The 20,400-nt window shown below is 56.6% G+C and overlaps 2 protein-coding genes across 3 annotated transcripts in view; both read right to left on the bottom strand.

Moving 5' to 3' along the window:
• MATN1 (matrilin 1, cartilage matrix protein) overlaps window positions 1–4,394 on the bottom strand; it is an 8,119-nt gene extending 3,725 nt beyond the window's left edge. Inside the window, exons 1-3 of the mRNA XM_015572266.1 lie at window positions 4,301–4,394; window positions 2,261–2,607; window positions 730–751 (exon numbers count right to left, since the gene is read on the bottom strand). Coding sequence (XP_015427752.1) covers window positions 730–751; window positions 2,261–2,607; window positions 4,301–4,394 — 463 coding nt within the window. The remainder of the gene's footprint in view (window positions 1–729; window positions 752–2,260; window positions 2,608–4,300) is intronic.
• Window positions 4,395–16,151: 11,757 nt separating this feature from the next.
• Window positions 16,152–20,400, bottom strand: part of LAPTM5 (lysosomal protein transmembrane 5) — a 26,823-nt gene continuing 22,574 nt past the window's right edge. For both annotated transcript variants that reach the window (XM_006776474.2, XM_015572308.1), the window contains exons 7-8: window positions 18,766–18,858; window positions 16,152–17,555 (exon numbers count right to left, since the gene is read on the bottom strand). In XM_006776474.2, the coding sequence (XP_006776537.1) occupies window positions 17,466–17,555; window positions 18,766–18,858 (183 nt within the window). In that variant the 3' untranslated portion in view covers window positions 16,152–17,465. The remainder of the gene's footprint in view (window positions 17,556–18,765; window positions 18,859–20,400) is intronic.

Genomic DNA, 20,400 nt, shown 5'->3' with positions numbered 1-20,400 from the left:
CTGCAGCACACCCCGGGCCGGGCCGCTGGCGGGAGAGGAGACCGAGCCTAGCTCGTTGCAGACGGATCCACTGCCCCGCCAGGGTTCTGCCCCGGGAAGAGAGCGAGTCTAGAGGACAAGACAGGTGTCCTCTACGGAAAGACCAGGCTGAGGTTTCTCCCGCCCCACTGGGGTGTCTGATGTCGCCTGTATCCGGCAGGCAGAGGTCGGGACCAGGTCTCCCCACCCCCACCCGCTCCGCCCAGACTGGGGCCTCTCAGGGGGCCCAAGTGTGCCCAACACCGTGCGGTTCTGCCTTTTGGCCACCAGAGGGCGGCAGAGGGAGGGGCCCTCCCACCTAGATGCCATCAGAGGAAAGGAGGAGGCCACCTTTCCTCCCTCCCTTCCCGGGTGCTGGGTGTCCTTTCCACAGAGGAAACGCCTGCCTGCCCTCCTCCCACAAGGCTCCTCTGTTCTGCACCTGGAAAGAGAGACAGAGGGGACCCTGGCGCGGAGCCAGGCCCTCATCTCCCCCTGCCAGAACCTGCTCTGAAGCTGGGTCCTCACGGCTCTGCCAGAGGCTGGGACTGGGCATCCTGCCCCCTGGGCTGCTTCTCAGCTTCTGACCCGGATCTGCTCTGGTTCCTGGGTCCCCTCCCCTGGCCCGGGTGCCCACCCCCCACCTGTGACCTGTATATAGTGGTTTGGACAGGGGTTAGACTTGCAGCCCCCCCACAAGTCACAGCTCACCTTCGAGCCTCTGCTTCTTCATCTGCAAAAGGAGGTTGTGGTGAGATGACTCAGGGTCAGAAGCCAGGAAGGGGGGCTATGATCTGTAGCATCACTGCCCTGGGTCCCGTGGGGAGTGAGCTTGCACAATCTCTTCCCGGCCGGAGGCCTGGGCTCCTGGCTCTGAAAACCTAGCCCAGACTATTCCCAGCCACAGGCCTTCCTCAGAGGCCCACTCCACTGTCTCCCTGAGTCCCCTTCAATCCAGTTTTGGGACTTTCCATCCACCTTGTAGGGCTTCCCACGGGTGAATTCCAGGCAGAACGTCTAATTCTGGTGCCGGCTCCCCGACCTCTGTCTCTGTCTCAACAAATGGAGGACCTCTCCTCCCGTGCCCACCCCAGGCCACTGGCCTGAGCCGGGGTGAAGCGGTTAGCTCTGGGGACTTGACAACTCCAGATGTCACCACCCACCCCTTCACCTCTCTCCACTGGGACCACCCAGGCCACCACATCCTCCCAGTCACCTTGACCATCAGCCTCATGTCGGAACTTGTCAGTGGCCCCTACAAAATAAGACCAGCAGGCTGCCCGAGGTGTCATTTCTTGGAGGGCTGTGATGGCTGGGGCTCTATGCTGCTGTCTGGGAACACTTCTCCCACTTTTGAGCTGGGCAAGCTGTGTAAGCTCCCTGTACCTCAGCTTCCTCCTCCGTGAAAAGGAGACACCACCTCCGGGCAGGACTGTATTCAGTCGATGTGCATGTCTCAGTCATGCACTGTGTGCCAGAGAATGGGGTACAGAAGGGGGTGAGGAAGAATGCTTCCCTGGGCTAGGGCCCTGGGCAGGTAAATGGCAAGTCTTTCGTCCAACAGGACAGTGATGGGGAGGTTCTGGAGCCTGTGCAGGACCAGTTGGGGAGAGGACTGGATTCGCAGGCCCTGGGCTGAGTCCTGGGGGAAAAAATCACACCATTTCCCAGGTCTGTGGCACACCCAGCTCCGCCCCGAGCCCTCGCTGACTGTGCAACGTGTGTGTCTGAGCCCCTGCCCTCGAAGGCGTATTAAATAAGCCATTAGCTAGCGCGTAACGGGGCTCGTTAAGTACCAAGCCTGTTCTGAGCACTTTGTGCTTACAAACTCGTTTAGTCCTCCTCGGAGCCCTTTGAGGAGGCTTATGTGACTCCCATTTTACAGGTGAGGAAACTGAGGCACGTGAGATGAAGTAACTCGCTCAGAGGCTAGTGTGGTGGAGCAGGGACTTGAACCCAGACAGGCTGGTGGTGATGCTCATGCCCTTGACCATCACGTGAACATCTGAACTGCCTCACCCTGCCTTCGAGGAGCCCAGGCTGCCTGGGAAGCCAAGGTCAACTAAACAGAAATAATCAAATACATCCCTGGGGTCCGAAGATGGGTTCGGCTCTGCCACTTCTCTTGGCCACCTCACAGGGGTGCTGGGAGAATTCCAGTGTACGCAGGCAAAGCTCTCAGCACCCAGTGGGAGCCTGCAAACTGGGGGACCCCAGCAGGGCGGGGGAAGGGGGCGTGTACCTTGCTGATGTCCGGGGACTTGGCGCGACCGCCCTCAGCATCACTCAAGGCCTTGGTGATGGCGAACTGGATGGCCAGGCCAGTCATGGTGCCCGTGGACAGCGGCCGGATGCGGCGCACGGCCTGAAGCAGCGCGGCCTTGGACAGGTGGGCCCGCAGCGGGAACTCCTGCTTCACGGAGCTGGCGTAGTTGACCACGCCCACTCGGGTGGCATTGGGCCCCACATTTAGCGACTCGATGACCTGGGACAGGAACACCTTCACCTTCTCAAACTCCACGGGCCTTACGCTGCGCGAGCTATCGACAACAAACACCAGGTCCGTGGGCCGGGTCCGGCAGAGGTGCCCTGGGAGGAGGAGGAGGGAGGTGGCAAAGAGCAAGGGGCAGAGATCAGAAGGCTGGACGAGACACTCAGGCAACGGGGCAGAGCATCAGGGGCTGCTTGGACACTGACCGGAGGCCTCGGGCAGCGTAGCCTGCCCTGGAGCCAGGCTGTCTTGAGCCTTGACCAGCATGTGGACACCCGGCCTCACAGCTCAGCTCCTGGGAAAGAGGCTCAGATTCTGGCCTTGGGTGACTCATTTCACCTCTCTGAGCCTCAGTTTCCTCATCTGTACAATGGGCTGATAATCCCTTCCTGCCAGGATCCTTTGAGGACGAGCAGAAGTGCACATCGGGTGCCAGCCCAGGGCTAGGCCTGCAGTGGGTGTTCAGGGAGCAGCAAAGGCAGGCTGCCCTTTAAAACCTGCTGCTCAGGTTTGTGCCCAGAGAGCCTCCATAAACAAGGAGCAGCTGTTTCTCTGAGCTGGGCCGCAGGGCGCCGAGGGTGGGCCCTCCGGGGTGGACGCGGCCTTGAGGCCCAACACAGCGCCTGTCAACATGGGCTCTTTCATCTGAACATCAGAGCAAATCACCAAGTGGGCCCAGTTTCCCTCCCTGGCGCGGCCTGCTGGCTGGTGTCCAAGGGCAGGGGAAGGGGCAGAAATGTCTAGTAGCCGCCACGGCGGCCTGACCAGGTGGGTCCCCAGGGCACCCGGCACCCCCCCCCAAGGAGAGATGTCTGTCCAGACTCCCAGGGAGGCAGCTCTGGGAGCTTCTGTTTCCTCTGCCGCGGGGAGAACAGCTACCGCTTGATGAGGTCACTGGCCTGGGCCTGCAGCCAGCGGGGCTCAGGGCAAAGGCTGTTCCCTCTCCACCCACAAGGAGTCCAGACTGAGCCCAGCTTCTCCCAAATACGGGAATGGGAGCGTGCTCTCAGCGGCCCCAGGTCCCAGCTCCCAGCCCCAGTCCCCTACCCAGGCATCAGAGTTCCCCCAGGGGCCTTAGAAATGACCTTGCAGCCGCTCCCTGGTCCCCTCTAGCTAATGGCACAATGGGTAAACTGAGGCAGGGAGAAAGAGGGGAAATGGCCACAGCATAGAGCAATGATCAAGACCCAGGAGGCTCTGGGGCTCTCTCACTGGGTGGTCTTAGGTCCTCCCCTGTGCAGCCTCAGCTTCCCCATCTGTAAGCGAAGAGTTGGGTATTCCAGAATTCAGGGGCCACAGCTGAAACTCTGGAAAGGGTACAGCATGCATGGACCCCAATCCAGGATGCGCTGAAAGGGCTGGTGACCAGAAATGGAGCCCCCCGACCCCCAGAGGTACACACCTCACAGAGCCATACATTCAGCCCTGGGCACGGTGCGGCCCCAGGCATCAGCGCTCTCTGCGTAGCTTCTGCCCTCAGGGACCCAAGAGACAGCAGTCCCTGCAGCGTGAATGGGCCCTGCAGGCAGCCCGGGGCCTGAGAAACCCCAGGAAACACTAAGGCTCCAGGGAGAAGCCCACTCATGGCCCGGACAGGACAGACTGAGGGTCACTTCAGCCCTGGCCCTTGTGCGCGTCACCATCTCTGTCTGCTCCCGCGCCGACCACCCTGCCTCCCGCCCTCTCCTCTCTTGGATCCATTTGCTCTCTGCCCATCTCAGTGCCCAGTCCCCAGGCTGTTGGTCAGCGGCCAGTCGTCCAATGTCCCCCACCTCACATAGGCCCCCTCACCTCTGGGTTGGGGGGCGAGGCCATGTGTGCGTGGGGCCAGGTGCAGCAGCAGCAGAAGGCAGGGCACGAGGACGGCACCAGGGATGACCCTCATGGTCCTGGCAGCGCGGGCAGCAGCCAGCACAGCTGTGGGGGCCAGGAGGCTCCGGGTCTTATCAACCTTGCCGCCCAGCCTCCCAGCCAGGAGGCCCTGCCCTGCCCCTTGCCTCCTGGGGGGGTGGGGCCAGGCTAAAAGGGGCTGTGTGTGCGGTGTGTTTCCCTCCCTCCAGAGAGGGCAGGGAGGAAGCCGGGAAAGGGCTGGAGAGGCCCCCGTAACCACAAGGCCTCCTTTGCCTCCAGAAGCAACCAGAGCTGCAGCTGCAGCTCAGGAAATCTCAGGTGGGCGGAGGGCATTCCTCCCGCGGCTGGAGCCTGCACGGACCTGCGGCTGCGACTCCAAGGCCGGGGAGACCTGAGTCCTTGGCCTCACACCCCAGCCCTGCCCTGCGGCCTATCCCACACCCCGATTCTTCTCTCACCTGCAATTTCAACCCCAATTTTCTCATTAAACACACCCCCCTTCTCCGGCCTCAGCTACCCGCTGCCTCTCCACGTGAGGCCTGCTCTCCAGCTGCACCTGGGTTCTCCGAGCTCTGGTCCAAGGCTCTGCACTTGCAGGGCAATCTGCCCAGATGGTCCTTCCTCCCACCCACCCTGCCAAACAGACTCTTCCAAGATCATAACTGGAGTCACGTGTACATGAGTGCTCGGTAGGTGCCAGGCAGCAAAGATGGCCGAGGGCACAGACTTGGAGGCAGATGAGCCGGATTTGCGATAAGCTACCTGTGTGACCCTGGGCAAGTTGCTTCACCTCTCCGTGCCTCCAATTCCTCACCTGGAAACGGGATGCGAACAGTGCCTACCTCCTAGAGTTGATTAGAGGAGCAGAGTTACACGGACGATCTCATTTCATTCTCTTGACAATCCTGTGAGGCAGCTACTATTAATACCCTCATTTCCCAGGTGAGGGACTGAAGAACAGAGAGGTGGAGCAACTTGTCTCAAGTCACACAGCTGAGAAGTATCACTGCCGGGAAGTGCCCGGCCGGTGTTCTCAGCTGCCTGCTTTCTCAGGTGTAATGTGGTGGAGGTGCCTTCTCCAGGCCCACCTCCTCCCCGCTCCCCTGCGTTCGGCACCCTCCCTGGGCTTCTGTACATTGTCTGTCTCATCCATGAGTAGGTAAGAGTGTGGTCGATTCATTTCTGCATCCAGGCCCAGCCCAGGGTCTGCATGGAGGAGGCAAAAATAAAGGTTTGTAAATAAAGAACATAACCCTGGCCGGTGTGGCTCAGTCGGTTGGTCGTCCCGTGCCCTGAGAGGTCGCCCATTGATTCTCAGTCAGGACACATGCCTGGGTTGCAGGTTCAATCCCTAGTTAGGATGCATGCAGAAGCAGCCAATCAATGTTTCATTCTCACATCAATGATTCTCTCTCCCTCTCCCTTTCTCTCTCTCTCTAAAAATCAATAAAAATTTTTAAAAATAAAGGAACATAATCAGGAATGGTCCCTACCATTGCATCTAGGGCCAGTAGTCGATGGGGTAAAGTGAAAAGAGCATGGGCTTGGCCCCCTGCGAGACCCAGCTTCAAATCCATCTCTGCTGTTGACCAGCTGTGTGCCCTGGAGCTGCTGACTTAACCTCTCTGAGCCTTGGCTTCTTATGATGCAGTGGGAATGGCAGTACTTGGCCTGCCCGCCTCCCGGGACCACGGAAGGAGGCAAGGAGAGGACAGAAGTGGAGATGGGGGCCAAAGAAGTATTATCTTCCCAGGGGGTAGAATCATTAACACTTAAGACCTGTGCACTTCACTCTATGTAAGTTGTACCTTAATAAAAGGAAATGTACAAATATTATCCTTAAAATGATTGCCGGGCACAGCTGACCCAGCCGACATTCTCACAACCTTCATCAATAATGGTGCAGTCGCTCACGCTGTCACTGTACTTCTTTGTTCTCCCAGCAAACCTTCGATGCCAGCAGATCCAAGTATATTAGCTCATTTGTCAGATGAGGAAACTGAGGCCCAGAGAAGTCCATGACTTGCCTAAGCCACTCAGCCAGTTAGAGGCAGAATCAAGCCTGGAGCTAGGTCTCAGTCCCCTTTGCCCCAGTTTAAGAGAACGAGGAAGTTAAAAGCATTTCCATGTAAGTTCATTTATTCATATAATTCTTAGCCCTCCCCCATTTCTAAAACGGGGTGCTGCTGGTTTCTTTCCCTCTGCAACTTCTAAGCCTAATTCTCTTCTCCAGAGACAGGGCAGGCATGATGGCCGTGAACTTGTCACTTCCCCCAATGGTGTTCTGAATGTGTTACTGCCCCCGACCCCGATGTGTCAGCTCCCCCGAAGCAGGGGCCTGGCCTGTCTCGCTCACCACTGAATCTCCAGGACCCAGCATGGTGCCTGGAGCAGGGTGCCTGGTGTGCAAATGAAGAAATGCACTAAAAGAAAGAACTGCCCGACTGGTGTGGCTTAGTGGTTGCGCCTCAACCTATGAACCAGCAGACCAGGGTTCGATTCCCAGTCAGGGCACATGCCCGGTTGTGGGCTCTATACCCATCAGGGGATGTGCAGGAGGCAGCGATCAATGATTCTGTCATCATTGATGTTTCTATCTCTCTCTCCCTTTCCCTTCCTCTCTGAAATCAATAAAAATATATTTTTTTAAAAAAGGAAAAAACTAATGATGAAGGGTCAGACTGGAGTGAGCAAAGGGGACCGGTGGTGACAGAGGCAGAGCGCTCCCCCCACGGCCCGGGAACAGTGGACGAGGAGAACGTGAGCTGGGGCCCCTCGCCCAGAGCCCCCTCCCCCCGTGGACGGGCTGTGTCCAGGGCTCCGGTGCAGAGCTGTTGGCCGGGGCGGCAGCTGGGCCCATGAAACAGCCCTTTCAGCTCGGGCTCTGAATGGCCGGTCTATGGACGCCTGGGAGGAACACAGGCGCCTTTTCTGGGTCACTTCTCCGCTCATTAGCGGAGCCACAGAAATGTGCGACAGGTAAGCTTTCAGGAACAGAGAGGGAGCTGCCCCGAAAGGGGGCAGCTTTACATTCCAGAGCCAGAGCCGGGCTGCGGGCAGGGGGACCTGGAAGTTCAGCATATACATTGAGGAAAGAGAATAAATATTTGTCTTTGAAAAATGTGAAACATGTCTCCCCAGGAGTCAAAACTGGGAACAGTGTGTCCGGTCTTGGCCAGAGGAAAAAATGCGTGGAGGGGCCGTCCTCCAGGCTGCTCCCCAGGCAGGACTCTTGCTGTCTCCTCTCCCTGTTTTCACACACCTCACACCTCAGGTTGCCAGAAACTTAAAGCCTTTAGTGTTTTATCCCAGAGAGAGAGAGAGCATTTGTGATCAAGTGAGGCGCCCCTCGGCCGTGTGGCTCAGTGGAAAGCGCACCGGACTCCCGCTCCGCCCCCAAAGCTCCGTTTCTCTCCAAAAAAGCGAACCTGGTCACCTTGAGCTCCCAAGACAAGAGATGCAGCCCTGTCTGGGGCAGCATGCCCCTTCCCGCCCGCCCCCCACCGTTGTCACAGTGTGGCTGCATCCACATAAACCTTGACCGGCTCCTTTGCCCCAGTTTAAGAGAACGATTTATTTCCTCTTTCTCTCGAAATCCAAACGCACTTGTTGGTTGAAAAAATGTCTCCTGCTCCTAAGAAGTAACAGCCATGACATCACTGGTTTGATATAGTTTATATGTTTGTTCTGATATGTATGCCCTTAAATACATTAGACACAAGTTCGATGTAGCCTTTTCATCCACTTAGTGCCAAAAATTACCTTGCGTTCTGCCAGTGGCACGCAGGCCAGACTCAGAGGCATCCTGTGAAGCGAAACCACTTTGGGACCAAACAGAGCTGGGTTTGATTCTGTCACCTGCCAGTGGCGTTGACTGCAGGTGACTCCCTTCACATTTCTGCTTTTGGGTGTCCCGTCTGTAAGTTGGGGTCTCTATGGCAGTGGCACCGGTGGTTGAGAAGGAAATGTGGTGAATGCTGCGTCAGTGTTGTTTTCACCGTGTCTTCTGTCGTAGTCAGGATAGAACAGGTTAAGCTGCAGTAACAAACAAGCCCTCGATCACAATGGCTTTAACACAAGGGCCTGTTTCTGTCTCATAACACGGGTGGATAGTGGACAGTGACCTCTCTGCACAGGCTCTCACGGCGGCCTCTAACTTTCTGTCCCATCGTGTCCAAGTCCTTCATCTCCAGCCACGTGGATGAGAGAGGGACAGCACGGGTCTCTCTTACTGCCTCCGACATGGAGTGCACAGCACCTGACTGCCTAGCAGTCCTGGGGTGGGACGTGGGTATTTAGTGAGCAGGGACCCCTCCCCGGTGAAGAAAGCTGCTGTTGGCACTATATTCCCTCTCCATGAAAATTCAAACCTAGCTGGCATTTAGGGCACTTCAAAAGCTCCTCTCCGGCCATGCCAGCCTCTCTCCCTCCCCTCCCCCATCGCCCTCTGTTCTCTGCCACACAATGAGTCACACTGTCCTTAGTTTTAGCACATTTTTTTTGGCCTTAATGGCAGCACATTTTTTTTCAGATTTGACTTACTGGGGTTAAGGACTCTCACCCCAGGGGCCCTGAGACTCTGCCTTTTGCAGCAGCCATTTTCAGAAGTTGTGCCCAGTGACTCATCTTGTTTGGGGGAAACATAAAACCTTGAATCTCAGGCTCTGAAGGAGACTCAGACATCCTGCACCCATCTTGCTCATTCTGGAGAGGTGGTTAAAAACACAGAGTCCACCCGTGCTGGATGGCTTCTTGTGGCCAGAGGGTCAGCCCATAGCCGTGGGGGCAGGTGTCAGAGGTTCCCGCTGTCAATCAATCGTGTAGACTCTGTAGAGGGAGGGCTTGGGCTTAGCACTGGGAACTGTAGCAGGCCTAGGCCCAGTTGGTCCCCCTCCCCATGGCCCCTCAGCCCACCTCTGTGTTCACCTACAGCTGCAGCAGGCAGCTCCCATCACCCTGACAGTGAGCAAGGCAGCCTGGGCATTCCACACCCGGAGGGCAGCCCTCACCCAGCGGGGGATGGGCACTGTGAACAAATACCCCAGCTTCCCACTGCCCCCTGCTGGACAGTTCTGAGATGTGCTCCTCACGGGCCCTGCGGGGTGGGGGTCCCCAACAGGAGTGAGCCCCCATCGCCCACAGTAGTGAACTGGTTGTTAATGCACTTGTTACTGGCTTTTATCCCGTCCCTGCCTTACCTCCCCTCTCACTGTGTTTCCTGGGACCACATCCCAAATAAACGGCCTGTGCCCAAGTCTGTGTCTCGGGACCTGCTTTGGGGGAATGTTAGCGAAGCTAAGGCAAAGCTCTCCCAGTGCAAGAGTCCAAGACGAGGCCGTGTTTGGGTCTCTCCTAGGGGAGGACAGCCCCGACAAAGGGAGGTGTCTGTACAGGACCCTGTGGCCAGCTGGGGGCGCTGCCAGAGGTTCCCGTGGGGAAGGACTCCACTGTCAATCATGCTGAACAGAACAGCATCCCCATCTAGATCAGCTGCATTATTCTGTTTTATCCCTCCTTCAGTTACCCCGAACCGGCAACAAGTTCGGTAAAGGTTTGTTTTTTTGTTTTTATTGTTTAAAGTATTACATATGTCTCCTTTTTCCCAATTAACTCCCCCCACCACCACTCCTGTCCCCCAGGACAAGCCCCACCGCCCCAGTGTCCGTGTCCATGGTGATGCTCATATGCACGCATACAAGTCCTTTGGTTGATCTCTTACTCCCCGCCCTCCCTTCTCTCTGAGGTTGGACAGTCTGATCAGTGTTTCTTAGCCTCTGGACCTACTTTTTTTCATCAGTTTATAAAAAAGCAGATTCTCAGGCCCCATCCCAGACCCAGCAAACCTGTATGCCTAAGCTCTCCAGCTGGTTCTGATGTAACCAAACCACCAATTTCGTCCAGCCTCCCAGATGAAACATAAATCCTCTCTCTGTCTTGGGAACAGCTCTTGGGTAGGGAGCTTGCTATCCCCCAAAGAGTATTCCATCAACTCTGAAGCGAGCACGCCTGCTGGTGTACTATGTTCAGTGACCTGAAGGTCACGGTCACGTCTCCACTGAGCTGAATCCTCCCTAATGAAAACTTCCTTGTTTCTTACAAACATCCTTTTTAGCAGCCTGGTGCCAGTTCCCCGTGGAGGTTCAATTTGTCTCTTTCCTTCTGAAAGATTTGGGCTCTAAACTTAATGTAATCCTCCAGTTAGCAGAAGAGAATGTATTTCCTCCCCCATTTTCCAAATTACCCAACCTCGACTCGTGCTGCCTAAACTCCCTGCTGCTTCCCCTCCGCCTCAAAACAGAGCCCCCGAGACCGAGAGGAGCCCATGACGATATGTGAACAGTGTTCCCCTTGGCTCTTTCCTCCTTCAACTTCAAAACTTTGGATCTACACCGACCAAGATTTCAGACATTCGGGATTATTGCTGTTGCCGCCACTTAGAAGCTTAAGGAGGAAAGAAATAAAACTTCCTGCCTGGCTGGTGTAGCTCAGTGGTTGAGCATCGACCCAGGAACCAAGAGACCGCTGGTTCGATTCCCGGTCAGGACCCATGCAGGAGGCAGCCAATTCGACGTTCCTCTCTCTCTGTCCTCTCTCTCTGTCCCTCTTCCTTCCTCTCTCTCTAAAAAATCAATAAACACATGTTTTAAAAAGATATAAATAAAATAAAACTTCCTCCCCATTGGGAGGAGGTGGTACTTTCGCTTTCTGATAGTCTGTAACAAATTACCGCAAACTTAGCAGCTTGCATCAGCACCAATGTGTTACCTGGGAGTTCCCGTAGGTCTAAAGTTGGGGCACAGCTAAACGGGGCTCTCTGCTCAGTGCCTCTCGGGCTGAAATACAGAATTGGGCTGGCTGTGTTCTTCTCTGGGGCTCAGATCCGCTTTCAGGTTCACACAGTGCTTGGCAGAGTTCAGTTCCTTGCTGGTGTCGGGCTAAACCCCCTCCCGCCCCCAGCCCCTTGCCGGCTGTTAGCCAGGCCTCTCTTCAGTCCTGGAGGCCACCGCAGCTCCTTCCAAGGCCTCCTCGGCTTCACATCTCTCCCATGCAGAGTCCCCTCCTCAGGAAGAGCCCGGTCCCTTGGAAGGGACCACCTGATTAGGCCAGGCCCACCCCGATCATGTCCCTCTCTCAGTTAACCGTGCCATGTAACATAACCTAATCCCAGAGCCACTGTCCTGTCAGAGTCACCAGCTCCTCCCACAGGAAGGGAGAAGACTAGACAGGTCCTAGGTCATTGGAGGGCATCGTAGAATCCTGCCTGCCTTGGGTGGCATATCTGGGCATAGAGCAAGGGAAGGAGGGAAGAGGGCAGGGGACTGACAAGGAAATGAAGCCTTTTTCAGTCTGGGGGGAAGTGGCTTCAAGGTCAGCATGGGAAGGACTCGTTGCTAACTGACCTACCCAAATGGCAGCTCCCTGGTTGCTCTCCTGGTCCAGTCCCCAGGCCCTTCCCTCCGGTACCTTCCGCGACGAAGCCGGTAGGAAAGCGGCCTGTGGAGGTTGGAGACTGGGGAGCCAGGCCTGGCCCTGCTGACTGTTAGCGTGTCCGGGTGGCTTCACCTGCAGCCTCCATGCGGATGTCCAACCCCAGGAACACTTAAACCTTCCCTCCCACATGCCGGGCACGGCCGTTCCTCCCACTGTCCCACCTGGAGGGCTGCAGGACGAGCACTTCCTCTCTCCCAAAGCCTCAGGTGGGAATTCAGCTCCACCGACGCGTAAGCTTCCAGCAGCCTGGCCCTGTCATGGTCCAGGCCGAACACGCTTGTGGAATTGGAAGCTGTGAGTGACCGGAAGGGAGGCTCCCGGGCTGGAGTGGCCCTGTGACAGGCGGCCCCGTCTCCAGGCCTTCGCCCAGGCTGTCTCCCGGTCTGGATGGTGCCCCCAGCAGGTGGGCAGAGGGAGCTGCAAGGCCGGGGCCCTGCTTTAGCACTGGGGCCCCTGAGGTGGCAGCAGAACTGTTTACCGGGCGGACTCTGTTTATGGAGGGCTGTCGCTCCCTGTGCCGACCGCTCTCTGCCAAGCCCACTGCCTGCCGGACACTCGGCGGCTAATTAGCCAGGCTTCCTCAGGGCACCCGAGGAGAGAGACCGGGCTGTGCACACTGGCTCCCAAAGGGCCTCGGGCAGGTGGTGGGCAGGGGCCTGTGGCCGCAGACACCCACAGTAGCTGCTTCTCAGATGCCACCCAGAAACCCCAGGTGGGCCCAGGGTGGGTCCTCCACTGCCTTTAACCTGGGAACTGCTTTCCTTGCACTTACAACGATCTCATTGCAAACTGGAGACAGTCCCAGGGTGCCTGATTGGATAGGAATCTCTGGTCTCCCCAACAGTCAGCGGAGACCCCACAAAGTGGAGAAGCTGCCCATCAGCGCAGGTGTCCTCATCTGCACAGTGAGCACACGCCCCACCGCCAGGCTGCCTGCGGTGCCACAGCCCCTGTGTGTGTGTCTCATGTGGTTCACACATGCTGTGCTGGTCTCAGGCCCTGGAGGTGGTCAGACGCTGGAAGCCAGAGGCCGGACAGGCCACGGAGGCCTGCGCTTTGATCACAGGGCGTGTCGGCTTCGTGTCTGGCTGATGTGTGATCCTCCATGGACCTGGGTGACATCACCCCTCAGGTCCACAGAGGACACTCACATCCCCCCTCCCTCCTTGCTCACTGTCCTGAACTCCAGACCTAAAGACACAGCTGTCTCCTGGGCATGTGTCCCCCACGGTAGCTCAAGTGTAAACAAAGCTCAACACATCTTTTGTTCCCGCCCTGTGTCCCTAGTTCAGAGCTGGGCACCACCTCCCCAGATGCTCTCCAAACCTGGGCACCAGCCTTGATCTCCGTCTTCCTCCCTTCTCTGTCCAGGCCCTGCAGGTCCTGCCTCCCAAATGCCTCTTGAATGTACCCAGCCCCACGGTCACTCCTCCGGTCACTCCTCCACTGGGCCACCTCCTTCTGTCTGGGCACGGCACCCACACTGGACCCCATCCCCCATCACAGCTCTGGAGCCACTGGACCCCGCCCCCCATCACAGCTCTGGAGCCGGCCTGTCCTCAGGGCCGGGCATACAACAATGACTACACCTCAGCCCATAGACAAGGGCCTCCAGGCCATCGCTCTGCTCCCCTTGGAGGTGGATGCTGTGGGGCAGGAAGGACCAGAGGGACCAGCTCAGGTTCCAGTCAGGCCTATAGCAGTCGAAGCCCAGCTCTGCCCCTCAACGGACTGTGACCTTGGGCCATGGCTCGCCAACCCTAAGCCCAGGAATAACCATCACACGGCACCTGCCGCATGGGGCCAGTGGGAGAGCCACGAAGAGGACACTGAGGAGTCCACTCAATTGCAGGGACCATTCCTGCCACCATCCCAACCTGAGGGCCAAGGTGCTCGTGCCTGGCACCCAGTTTGATTTTGCAGGCTCTCCTTCTCCCCGAGAGACAGCCGCCCGGGTGGCCCTCACCTGCCCAGCCTGCGCACCCCTCTGTCCTGGGCCAGCCCCTTCCAGGCTGCTCGCGCAAACAGGCCCTCTCAGTGGCTGAAACAGTGGCCCAGCCTGGCCCTGTCAAAGGACCCCTGTGTGAGCCTCAAACAGGGCATTGATGGGCCGTGGTGAGAGCTGCCCAGCGGAGCGCGGGCTGGCTTGGCCTGGCCGGTCCACGCGACTTCCCCAAACCCAGCTATTTCCTGTTCCTTGGGCCGGCCCCCTCCCAGCCTCCTGCCCACAGGGCACAATCCAACTATACATCGCAGCCCGTTTCTTGGCTCCAGGCCAGGGGTGGGGGTGGCGGCATCACCTCAGCTATTCCTGGGGACACACAGCCAGGCCGAGTGGTGTCCTCTTGATGAGGATGGGAGGCTGGGGACAAGGCCAGTCCCTTCCTCCTGTAACCTCTGCCCCGAGTCCCCACTTGGTGGGGGCTTGTGTGTGGGGGGGGGGGCGGTGGCTCTTCATATGGACCTGCACAAGAAGAGCTCACACAGGCTGGGACCCAACCCCTCTTAACAACCTCCATTTGGAGGGGGGCGGCGGTGGGGGGGTGGGGGCACTTGGTCTAATCCCTGACCGCTGTGTGACCTCGGGAAAGTCACTTGATGTCTCTGGGCCCCTGTGCCCTCCGTGTGGATGGGAGCGCGCTGTCCATCTCTGTCACAGCCTCGCTTTATCCGTTGCTTGGGGATCTGATGAAGAGCAGATGAAACCCTTGAAGAAACCTGCTACCCTCAAGGAAAGCTGACAGGCCTCTCAGCCCACCCCCTTCCCTTCCTCCCCCAGGTCACCCCACCAGCCTCCTCGGGGTCCCTGCATGTGGTCTCTTCCTTCCTAAAACCCAAACCTGACCCTGGGACTCCACTGCCCAAACCCTTCAAAGGCTCCCCTGTCCCAGGATAAGCCCGCACTTCTGGTTGTGACATTCAAGTGTCCGTTAGGTCTCTGGATACCAGTGAGGGGAGCCCAGCTCACACTGCCTCCGGCTCTCTGCCAACTTCACGGTCAGGCAGGCCCGAAGCAGCTTGGCCAGGAGGAAGAAGGCAAGAGGTGGAGAGAGGAAAGCATTATTGAAGAATTTGATTCCTAGGTCCAACCACTCCTAAGGCCAGGGGTTCCTGGGCTTTTCCTGTATGTGAACCGAGAAGTGCCATGACCACCTTTTTTAAAAAATAAGCTCAGTTCACTAAGGTTTCTGTTACTTGGAACCATCTCCTTCCTATAATGTCCTTCTTGACTAAAGTTAGACGAGGTGGGCTTGCAGCCGAAGAACCCGAAGGTCCCCGAAGGCTCCTCCTGACCCAGCTGGCCCAGGCCCCCAGAGGCCACCAGCCTCCCTCCAGCCCTCCACACTGGCAGCGAAACTGGGCTCCAGATCCCAGCTCCCCTCCCCCACATCCACAGAGGCCGACCGACCGTACCCTGCTACTTTTGCCTAGAACAGCGGTTCTCAACCTGTGGGTCGCGCCCCTTTTGGGGGTCGAACGACCCTTTCACAGGGGTCGCCTAAGACCATCGGAAAACACATATATAATTACATATTGTTTTTGTGATTAATCACTATGCTTTAATTATGTTCAATTTGTAACCATGAAATTGGGGGTCACCACAACATGAGGAACTGTATTAAAGGGTCGTGGCATTAGGAAGGTTGAGAACCACTGGCCTAGAGCATCCTGCCCCACTTGGCTTACGGCTGCCCACTCATTCTTCACTCAACTTGGTGACACTTCCTCCAGGAAGCCTTCTCTGACTGCCTGACGCCCCTCGAACTTTCCCTGTCATGGTGTTGGCTGTTCCTCCAACTATTACAATTAGCTATGGGTCTGTCATCATCCACCCTACACTGTAGGTAACTGGAGGCAAGTCTGACCCATCGCAACACCCCAGTGAGCATCTGGATTGGGGTGGGTGCTCTCCAGGTGCGTGGAGTTCCCACCTTACCTGGGAGACACCATGGTGTTGACATGGCCCATGATTTGTAATCAGAAACAGTGCCAAGTCATGACACTCCCCAGCTGGACATGCTCCCCTGTAAGTCTCTGGAACGAATAGGGGTGTGTGTGTGTATGTGTGTGTGTGTGTGTGTGTGTGTGTGTGTTGAGGGTGATGGAGCCCCGCCTACTCCATATTTGAGGAACCACATCAGCCCAAGAGAAGCATGTTGCTGCTTTATTGGAACTTCTTCCCAGCCACACAGTGGCGCTGGTGTGTGTGTGTGTGTGTGTGTGTGTGTGTGTGTGTGTGTGTGTGTTGAGGGTGATGGAGCCCCGCCTACTCCATATTTGAGGAACCACATCAGCCCAAGAGAAGCATGTTGCTGCTTTATTGGAACTTCTTCCCAGCCACACACAAAGCAATTTGGTGAGGTGTTGGCACAGAGCCTCTTGCATAGCCCTCTCCTCTGCACCCCCCAACACACCCCGAGAGCCTGCCCCTGTGGCCCTATCTCCATCTTTGGGTCAGCTCCCTTGGGAACCCCCGACCTCAGGGAAGCAAGCAAAAGAGGGGGTGTTGGGCCAAAACCTTCCCCACGGCACCACCAACACCAGCCCCCATGGCACGGTCTGCACTCACAAGGGTTTGCCTGTTTTGACTGAACTAACCTGTGGGTTTAGTCCAACAAATGGATTTGCCTGATTTCAAGGCTGAATTTCTGCTTGACCACAAGCATCAGGCAGAACCGGGTCACTTACAGACAGATGGGCGTTGGAGGGACTGAGCTGAGGAATGGACTGGTGGCTGGTTACTAGAGGTGACCGTGGTCAAGGCGACCCATTCCACGGAGCCCACTGCTGTGTGTCTACCCTGACCACGCGTGACTGCTCGTTGACGATAGTAACTCTTAAGCAAAACAATGTGTGTTCGAAGGACTGTCCGATGACCAAAGTTATTGCTGTTTCCTGGAACTAGCTATTGAGTGATGGTTTGGCAACTGTCTGAATTTTCATTTGAATTAACAATTATTCGGCCACTCAGAAGTACTGCCTTGGCCAGAGTGGGCAGCCAGTTACGTGATTGGATTGAATTATCTGACATTTTATTATTGAAGTTATTCCCTATCCTAAATTGACTGGGTTAGCTGACTCAATCATTATTTAAGCAAGCTATCTGAAGAAATTGAACATATGGACTTGGGCGGGGACGGGGCAAGGACTAATTGATAATTACTTCAGGAAATTGCTGTGTGAAGTGACTACTTACAAATCAGTGCGACGGACTGTTGTTGTTTGACCAAATTATTTTACTGAACTGACAAGTGTGTGTGTTTTCATTCGTCAGCCACTTGGTTAAGCTGGTCAAGCTGAAAGCTATTTAACCAAACTCAACGAATTTAGAACGACCACTTGTTTAAACAAACATCAGAGCTGATTAAAATAAGCCAAGTGTTGTTAGAGCGAATCTCTGAGAGACCCAAGGACTCCTTTAGCCTAAAGGGTTGACCCAATTGTGAGCATCTCCCAGGCCCCACGGGAATAGCAGGCCAGCGAGGGGTACACACGCAGATTGTCCCGAAGTCGGCTGGGTGGCTCTCCCAGGCACAGGGGCCGCCAAAGCGAAGAAGGAGCGGATTGCGAGGCAGCTCCGCCCCTCCCAGCACCAGGACGGGGCCTGGCGCAGTCACACCTCGGAGTAGGGGGGTGGCGCCGGGCCCACCTCAGGCGTCTTGGAGGGCAGAGACACGGCTTCCTCGTAGGACGGCAGGACCACCTGGGAGGGACAAAGGTGAGGGCTGAGGACTGGCCAGAAGGAACCACACCTCTGACAAAACGGTGCCGTGGCTGGCGCACCTGGTGTACCTACTATGTGCCGGGCCTGGCATGCACCCCACAGGTGTCATTTCTGCTCCTGTGGTGAACAGGCTTGTCTCTGGACGACACACACATTTTCCCTGGGAAAACGTTCTCAATCCATCTGCTTCCAGAAGAATTGGCCCCATCCCTCAGATGGAGGGGGTGGACAAATGACCTGGACGGGGCCCCTCAAACTAGAGTTTCATCCCCCCGGGCTGTGTATAATCACTGGTTTGGGCATAGGCTTGTGCCCCAAGCTGGTCCAATCTAACCTGCTTCTGGGACTGCCTTTCTGCTGGGGTTGCTGAACGGATGGGGTGTCAGCCTGGGGATTTTGGCAGCGATTTTGCCACCATGAGGAAAGGGCTGCCTGAAAATGGAGCCCGCACCGAGGAAAGGAGATTGAAAAGATGGGAAGGATCAGGTCACATCTGCATGTCGGGACTCAGCCAGACAGACCTGGGTGAAAGGGGGCCCTGACCTCCAGGAGTGGACAGCAGAGGAAGAGACTTTCAAGTTCTGTGAACTGATACGTCTTCTTTTTTCAGTCAGATTACGTTGGCTTTCTGCCACTTGTAACCAAAAAAAGTCATGACTAGTACAATGCCCATTTTACAGATGGGGAAAGTGAGCCACAAGTCATTTAAACCAGCTGCCCTTTCCCCATCGCTTCTCCTACCAGCTGTTGCTCAGGGCACCTTTCCCAGCTAACCGGAACCCATTGACAGTCTAAGACTTGGTCAAATGTCCCCTCCTCCAGGAAGCTTCCCTGACACCCCAGACGAGACCAGCCGCCTCCCCTGCTCCCATGGCCCCTGTACACCACACTGAGCTGCAACCAGATTTCTGCGTCTAAATTCACTCTGGACTATACCCTCCTCTAGAATGGGGTGGCGTCTTAGTTTTCTTGGTACCCCCGGGGTTGGATATGAGGCCAATAAGAGGCAGAAAGTACTGGATGCGTGCCTGCATGAAAGAACCCTGGGTTACCAGAGATCTTCAGAGTTCTTCTGGGCCAGCCCTCATCTTACAAGCAGAGAAACTGAGGCACAGCAAGGGAGAGAGACCTCCCCAAATGACATAGTGAGGGGCAGAGCCAACACTCCCCAGAACCCCCCCAGGCTCACCTTTGGCAGCATCTTGGAGGTGCTCTTCTCCTCGGCCGAGTTCATGCATTTGATGAGTTTGTAGCATCGCCACACGCACTTGAACATGTAGATCTGGAAAAGGCCCAGGTCAGGCTGTGCAATGCTGACCTCCTCACTGCCCCAGCAGGCCTGAGACAGGTGCCGGGCGCTTCCTGGGGAGCCCCAGCTCACCCCAGAAGGCAGCATCCTGCTGCTGCTGCTCAGACCCCTCTCTGGTTGAGGGGGGCCTCACCTGCCAGTCCTAAGTACTCCAGGTGTCCCCTTGTCACTACCCCACAGACTCAGCGCAGGAAGGGGCTTTGGGGAAGCTGCTGAGCCACCCTCAAGCCCCCTGCCCATATCCTGCAGACCCCCCCTGTTCACCCCGGGGGCCTGGGAGCTCACTGCCTCCTGAGATGGCCTCGCTTGTCTGGAGACAGAGCTCACACGGGAAACTTACTAGTGATATGTTGTTTTTGAAAGCAGGTGACAAACCAGGGTAAGCATAGCATCCCATGTTTGTAAGTGCAGAAGCTTATATGTGCAGGTGTGTCTCCCTCTCAGGTGTGGTAAGCAGCTGCTTTCTCTCAGCAGTCGCAGGAAGACCTGGGGAGATGATTCCCGGGGTGGGGAGAAACGTCCCAGGAGCATAAGGAAGGCACAGTGGCCAGCAGTTCCCTCTCTGCCTCCTGAGGAAGGAGAGCGGGTCCTGTCGGCTGGAAGGTCGCCTGCTTCCTGGGGTCTCATGATGGGGACTTAGAGGAGGCACAAATCAATGAAATGAATTACAAAAGAATGAAATATGCATGCCCTGGCCCTGGTCAGAGAGTGTGCGGGAGGCAACCAATCAATGTACCTCTCTCATCAATGCTTCTCTCTGCCCGCCTCCCTCCCTCCCTTCCACTCTCTCTTAAAAAATATCAATGGCAATAACAAAGGGAAAAAAAAAAAAAAAAAAAAAAAATGAAGTATGAAGGGCCAGGGAAAAATCGCGTAGGTGGAGGGAGGCCAGGGAGGCAGAGTGAGGGGGCCCAGAGAGAACCCCCATCCAAGGAGGAGACGGGTGGGGGACCGTTTGTATGGTGGGGTCTGGGAAGTTGTAAACCCCCACACTGGTTCCTCCGAGCCTTCCGGAAGGTTCTTGGTGCACATCGCTCATGCGCTTGGACTTTGAGGAGAGGTGACAGGAGGACAGTTCTGTCTCCAGGTGGGATGAGGTGAGGCCCGAGTTGCCTGGGCCTCTGATGACAGGAGGCAGCGACGTCTGCTCACACCCACCCACAGCTAAAGGCAGGGAGGGAATGCCGGGTCACGCGGGGCTGGCCCCTGAGAGTGACGAGGGCCCGCTCGTCTTCTTCCTGCTCATCCGCAGCTTCCCAGTTCCTTCGCTGAGTGTGTGTTACTTTCACGTCCGATCAGAACGCTTTTGGAAAGCCCTTTGACGTGGAGTCAACGTCAGCCTCCCCGTGGCTTCAGGCCGCAGTGCGGCCTCCAGAGTCCCCGTGAGGGTCCTTTGAGAATCTGGAGACGGCGACCATGTGCCCCCGGAGCCATCTCTTCTCCAAGGAAATCACCCTGGTTTCCGTGACCCCCTCAGATGGCAGAGTTTTCTTGCCTCTCCATCCTCCTGTTGGC

Source organism: Myotis davidii, unplaced genomic scaffold, assembly GCF_000327345.1.
Source record: "Myotis davidii unplaced genomic scaffold, ASM32734v1 scaffold228, whole genome shotgun sequence".
Classification (NCBI taxonomy): Eukaryota; Metazoa; Chordata; class Mammalia; order Chiroptera; family Vespertilionidae; genus Myotis; species Myotis davidii.
The sequence above is the reverse complement of the archived record's forward strand: the minus strand, read 5'-3'. Positions and strand labels throughout refer to the sequence as shown.